General features: G+C 34.6%; 1 protein-coding gene across 1 annotated transcript in view; it reads left to right on the plus strand.

The window, feature by feature from the left end:
- The window catches only part of LOC107100479, a 13,276-nt gene extending 6,979 nt beyond the window's left edge, over positions 1-6,297 (plus strand). The window contains exons 2-6 of the mRNA XM_015398987.1: positions 3,671-3,985; positions 5,122-5,487; positions 5,568-5,690; positions 5,832-5,884; positions 5,986-6,297. Coding sequence (XP_015254473.1) covers positions 3,671-3,985; positions 5,122-5,487; positions 5,568-5,690; positions 5,832-5,884; positions 5,986-6,120 — 992 coding nt within the window. The 3' untranslated portion in view covers positions 6,121-6,297. The remainder of the gene's footprint in view (positions 1-3,670; positions 3,986-5,121; positions 5,488-5,567; positions 5,691-5,831; positions 5,885-5,985) is intronic.
- The last annotated feature ends 240 nt before the right edge of the window (positions 6,298-6,537 follow it).

Genomic DNA, 6,537 nt, shown 5'->3' on the forward strand with positions numbered 1-6,537 from the left:
TTTTTTATGTCTTAATCAGGGTCTTTGGTAGGGTGGGGCGGTGCCCTAGTGCCCCCTATTGACCAACTGCCACAGCTCAGTACTATATTAAACAACAGATGCATTTAGTGAATTAACGAGGACTCAAATTTTTAGGACCTACTTGAATCGCCTTGTTTGCATTAGTCAGACCATAACTCTCTTAGCTTATGAACCACTTACAATACATAAAAGAAATAGTACTATGAAAGTGACTTTTTAGGAACATATTTAAAGAAAAAAAGCCACTGTATTTATCTATTTTTCTTAAATCCATATTTGTCTCAGCAAGGGCTAGTTATATACAGTGACGCAAAAAGGGGGTATGCAATGTATGCTGTATATAGGGGTATCGTATGATCATTAATAACAGACGCTTGTTGCAGATTACACACACAACACACACAATCTTTTTTTAATCCATTGACTCACATTTATTTTATATGGTTTTGGGACATAGCTCCCCATGATGTGACTGTGTAAATAGATTGAAGTCCCCACACCGTGCTACAAACAGGTCCACAGAAACAAACAAAAAAACTTTTCTCCCTATCTTTTCACTGTCTTGTCTCACTAGAGTGCTTTAATTATATTTTCATAAATTTTGAAGGTGTCTTTTAGTTAACTGTGAGTATTATTTACATCCTGTATTTTTATGGACTTTAAGGTGCTACTTTTTTCCCACGCTTGGAACCATGCAGCTTATGGGAAGGTGCGGTTTTCTGTGGATTTTTCTTTAATAGCCAGGGGGTTGAAGTTAAAGTTGGAAAACACAAAAGTAAGACAAGAAGCATGTTTTACTTTTACATAAGTTGTACTGTCCTATAGTAAAAATACTCTTAATTTAGTATAATTTTTGGCTACTCTACCCACCTCCTTGGTGCAGGTGGAGAAAAAGTAGAACGAGATTGGTTATGGAACTCAGAAAAAAAACAACAAAATCTATTGTTGATGCTAAAACTGTTGAAATGTCTCATAGCTGGACATTGTAAGTGACCGTGGGTGTGTTTGTGATTTCAGCGTCCTCCAAGGACCTAGTTTACCTTGACTGGGTCCTTTTAGGGCCGTGAAAATAAGGAGATTGGCTCTGTATTCAGACAGGTCCAGCCTTCTCCGGCCACACTGACTGGGGTGCTGGATTGTCTAGAGTTTGAGTTGGGTAATTGTATAGGGAAAAGGTTTGACAACAACTCTTATATGAGGGGAATACACAAGGTTGTACAACCTTTAATACAACAGGTGTCCAAAGGCTCTGTTTATTCCCTGCAGTGGCTCCAGCATAAATATTTTGTTATGTGATGCAGGCTCATCCAACAGAGTGCCTCACCTTCTTTGGCACTCTTCAAATAATGTTAACCCTTTTTTTGTCATCTGTGAAGAGGGTGGATATTTCCACAGAATGTGTTGATATCCCACATCAGAGTCTCCAAGTGACACCTGGTGGGACGCAAATCCAGATTCTATTAAAGCTGTAGGCTTCCAGTTGCACCAAACAAGTTTAAGGAAGAGGCAGAAGATAGCAAAATCGTCTTAGAGGCAAAGCCACTGTCAAACAAGATTGTGTTAGTGGAGTTAAGTTTGCCTCTTGGTTTGGTATGACTCATTGAGATCAACTTTGTAAGTATGGCACCAAAAAACCACAGATGGACACAGCAGTTAGACTGGTAGATTCTCTAAAAGAGTTTTTTGCTTAGGAGTAGAGCTGAAGGTTATCAGAAATTGATTTCAGGGATCGATTTCTTTGTTGAAACAGTTGTACAGAAGTTGTCAGGAAGGTTTTGCAATCTTCAGCTTGTGTCTGACAAATTTAAATTCATCACCGAAATGGAGCACAGAAATTCCAGAATAATTCAGAAATTATTTGAGAAATTTCTAAATGGACACAGCAATTAGACTGATAGATTTTCTAAAAGAGTTTTTGCTTAGGCATAGAGCCTAAGATGCTTAAACAGAAAGGTGTTAGGAAGCAAAATCTGTTTTCAGATAATGATTCCAGTGCTGGCCATCATAAAAAAAAAAGAAAAAAAAGGGATAAAATCCCAGTACATTTCAAACCAAACAAGACCCTTAAACAAAGACTAATGCATCCTAAAGACAAAACCCCAAGACCACATTTCAATGGAGTGGTGTATGCAATTCAATGCAGTGAGTAGTGCTCTGATCTTTATATTGGAGAAACCAAACATCCTCCCCACAGAAGCATGGCCCAACAAAGAAGAGCGACCTCCTCAGGACAAGACTTGGTGGTACATCTACGCCTTATGGACAAGGGACATTCTTTTAAGGACCATAATGTTTACATTTTGGACAAAAAAAAATAGGTGGTTTGAGAGGGGTGTGAAGGTAGTCATCTATGTTAAGAAAGAAAAACCAACCTTAAACAGAGGCGGCGACTCAAATTTCAGCTTTCAAAGACAGCGATACAGTTGATTCCTTTCTGCTATCATTGCGGCCCCTATCCCTATGCAGGAGAGTAGAGCACCTCCCTGTTCAGCCAAGCCAACAATTCCCTCTAACGACACCCCTTTCAGGGACCAAGACAGGGATCATGTATTGCAGGCTAACAAAGAACCAAATGACTGCCCATTCCTAAGGGGCGGAACCCTTCATCTGCTTAAAATTGCATGTCTTCTAAGCCAAAATAAGGCTTTGTTTTTGGTCCTCTATAAAGCTTTTCTATAAAGCTACACTCAGTGCTGTTTCCGGCATTTTGAATTGAAAAGGCTTCCTTGATGGGAAGCGAAAAAATCTTCAAACTTGGAGACAAAGTCCAGTGGATTGTTTTTTTTTTTACTTTTTTTGGAAAAACTTGTAACATGCCCAATCTCTTTCCCTCGTACTCTTTGTCCACAAAGCAATTTTCCGCTTGAAGGCATAGACTTTGAGAAAGAAAATGCTGTTTTCCTCTGAAAGTGAGATGTTCAGCTGGTTCAGCAGAGACAAAATGTAACAGAGGTTGGCAAGCTTAAAATATCACTTTGAGTTAGCATAGTAATATTTAAGGGAGATATTTTCTATGTAAGAAAATACCTTATTTCTCATTTCACATAAATCCTTTATGACCTGTCCTTTTGGAATCTCACCTCGCTGTGATAGAGCAGTTGGACATGATGTGGTCAGGTTACATCCACAGAACATCATACTGGTGAAGATATAACCCAGTATGATGTTTTTTTTTAAGTTCTAGTCTGTGCAATGTATTTATCTAGGTCAGTTGATTTCAATTGTTTTAGAACACAACAGCCAAATATATATTCATAACTTTAGAAGATGTATTTTGAAGGAAATGAAAACCTATAGTGGCACTATGACACAATATTGTTGAGAAAAAAATGAGTTTATTTTGAGGTTGTTTTTTTCGCCTCATTGTGGCAGTAAGCCCTGTTTGTTGGAAAATTCTACGGTAACCAATCAGATGCATCTTACAGTCTAGGTCACCACACCTCCGTAAGTTACTTAAGCAAAAAATGTCCTTATGAGCTCAGTATCAAAATGACTCTGCTGTGGTTTATACCATTTCTTCTTCATCAAGGATGTAAGTTGATTTGAAAAAAATGATCATCCTTTGCTTGCTTTACCTCTGATCTGTAATTTACAATTTTAAATTATCTTTGTCATCTTTTTAAATCTTTTTGCTTTTTATTTATTGCAGATACTTTAGTTCCTGTCATCACAGTTCAGCTTGGGGATCCTATATCTTTGACTTGCCTTTTAACTGGAAAGGTTCAGGTTCACTGGTACAAGCAGAGTGCAGGAACTACCCTAAAATTAATTGCAAGGGTATATCAAAGTAAGAATCCCATCTATGGACAGGGATTTTCAGCCTCAAGATTTGAAATTACATATAATGAAAACAAAAGCGAGTTGATAATTTTGTCAACAGTTGAACAAGATGAGGGGATGTATCACTGCGCTCATATAGATTGGACTCAATCTTCTTGGACTGGGACTTATTTGACATTGAGAGGTAGATCTTGGATATTTTCCGTACCTAAAATTTGCCATTGGTTAAAATTAGCAACAAAGATTTTGGTATTAAAATGTCTAAAGTGGCTCTGAATTTCTTAGTTGCACCTTGTTTCCTTGACAGTTTAGCACATTAAAATAGTTACAATTCTTGTTGGAAAGTTTGTATAAAATACTACTTATCATGGTCTAATACAGTTATTGTACATTCATTTGAAAATATTAAAACATGGGGAACAATTTTTTTTTTTTAAATAATCTTTTAATGAAGGTGTCTGTGCAGACTCAAAACGGACAGCTCACATTGGGTATAAAATAAACGGTGAGCAATACTTTGCCAAATTGTGCTTTTTTAGAATCCAAAAGTTTATTCTTAGTTTAATATTGAAATGTTTTGCAATATAACCTAATATTCAAAATATCTAAATAAAATTGTGCTAAAAAAAATATATCCGTTGGATATCCTTAACGAAAGTCAACAATTTTAAAGATCATATTCCATAAACATGGCATTAATTTTTAACAAATTCTCCCCAGAGTTCTTTGAATTATATCGAAAAAGAAAATTCACATTTTACGCACATTTATACATGGATACAGCATCAAAGTAAAAACTATTTAAATAAATAGATTTTACAAAGTCATAGGCAAAAAACGTTTTATTCGAATGAATGCAAGTCTTCACATGCAGCTGAATGTGTTACATTATTAACAATAAATGAGAATGACACAGAATTATATAATAGATAAAACTCAAAATAATAAGGTCTGGTATATTTGAAAACAACCTATTTTTCATAATACAACTCTAAATTTAAAATAATCTGTAAAAGCTTATTGTTCAAATTAGGAAATTATTAATCTTTCTTTCTATTTATTTTTCTATTGTTTAATGAAATAAAAAATCCTTGAAGGAATAATTTCCTAAATATGCAAAGTGTATGAACTTTGTGAACAATTTTGATCTAACTGTAGAAGCAAGGTTTTACATCCATGTTTGTAAAGTGTTAAATTCACCTTTTAAAAAGTAGGTAAATTCTAAAACTTTCCTCAGTTTAGAAGAAAAAAAAAAAAATCCAAAATATTTTCACATTATATCAACACCTCTTGTCTAGCTGGTTTGTTTTTTCTTCATAGGAAACTCTCACAAGACATCAACCTACACTGTTGTTCAGGAGAAATCCGGTTCTGATCCCACCGGTCCAACAAACGTAGAGACTCTGCAGTGTTCAGTCCTGTCTTACTCTGAAAACAGAACCTGTTCAGGAGAACCTAGTGTGTTCTGGTTCAGAACCAGATCAGACACATCCTATCCAGACATCATGTACATCGATGAAAAAAGAAATCAAAATTGTGAAAAGCCATCAGATAATCAGAAGAAATGTGGTTACAACTTCTCTAAGAAAGTCAGCTCCTCTGAAGCAGACACCTATTATTGTGCTGTGGCTACATGTGGAGAGATAATATTTGGAAATGGAACCAAAGTGGCGAAGAGCAATCAAGGTATTGTGCATCATTATTATTTATGCTATTATAGAAAAAAAACATGTTTTTCTGATATGCTTTACTTTTTAAAATTTTAGACAAAACAAGTGGTGAAAGGACTGTGTGGCTGATCATTTTAATCAGCTTGGCCATTTCTGTAATCTTCAATATTATTTCTATTTTTTACTGTACTCGAAGATCAGTCTGTATCCAATGTAAAGGTAGGTATATTTTATTTTAATTTGATTTCTTACATTAAAAGTTAATTGTATCAGGTGAATTACAGATACAGACACATGTTTTGGATAAAGTTTTAAGTGATAATATGAGTCGGTCTTCAGATGTTTGTTCTGTCTTCATAGAAAGTTTATCTTCTCAACCAAATCACAGGAACTTAAGACAACCAATAGCTGAGGTGAAAAAAAAAACAAAAAACAAAACATTACTTCAACTTTTTGACTGTAATAATAACCAACAGTATCGGCAAATTTTAAATTTGTAAATTTTTTTCCACAGAGCGAAAATAGGCAGGATCTAGATTATGCTGCGTTGCATTTCTCTGGAGGGAAGGAGCAAAACGGAAAGAAGAAAAGGCAGCTGAAGACGGAAGAAAGCATATATTCACAAGTGATATTCAATAGTGATAGTTAACATAGGAATATGATTGACAAGTCAAGTGACAGATGCCAGTATCATAAACTCTAGACCTATGCTGAACTCTGACATTCTGAATTATCGCAAAAAAATGTTAAATATTTTGAGTTTTATTTTAAATTAATGACAACAATGAAGTTTTGGTAATTGTAATTGTAGTAAGGTTTGCTGTTTTATTAGGATAGTATTGGTAGAAGGAAATATCTTTCTTGGAAATTAATATTCACAGAGCTTAAAAAAAAGTTGTTTCTGTTTCATAACAATTTTATAATCTCTTAATGAACATAAGCATGACTGAAAATACAAAAAAAATATATGTAATCTTGTTTATGTATAAATAATAATAAATAGTAATTTATGCTTGTATAATGGTTTTGTTAAATATGACTAGAATAAATTCTGTTGATGCTTAAA

The sequence above is a fragment of the Cyprinodon variegatus genome, unplaced genomic scaffold (genome assembly GCF_000732505.1).
Source record: "Cyprinodon variegatus isolate N-32 unplaced genomic scaffold, C_variegatus-1.0 Scaffold977, whole genome shotgun sequence".
Lineage (NCBI taxonomy): Eukaryota > Metazoa > Chordata > Actinopteri > Cyprinodontiformes > Cyprinodontidae > Cyprinodon > Cyprinodon variegatus.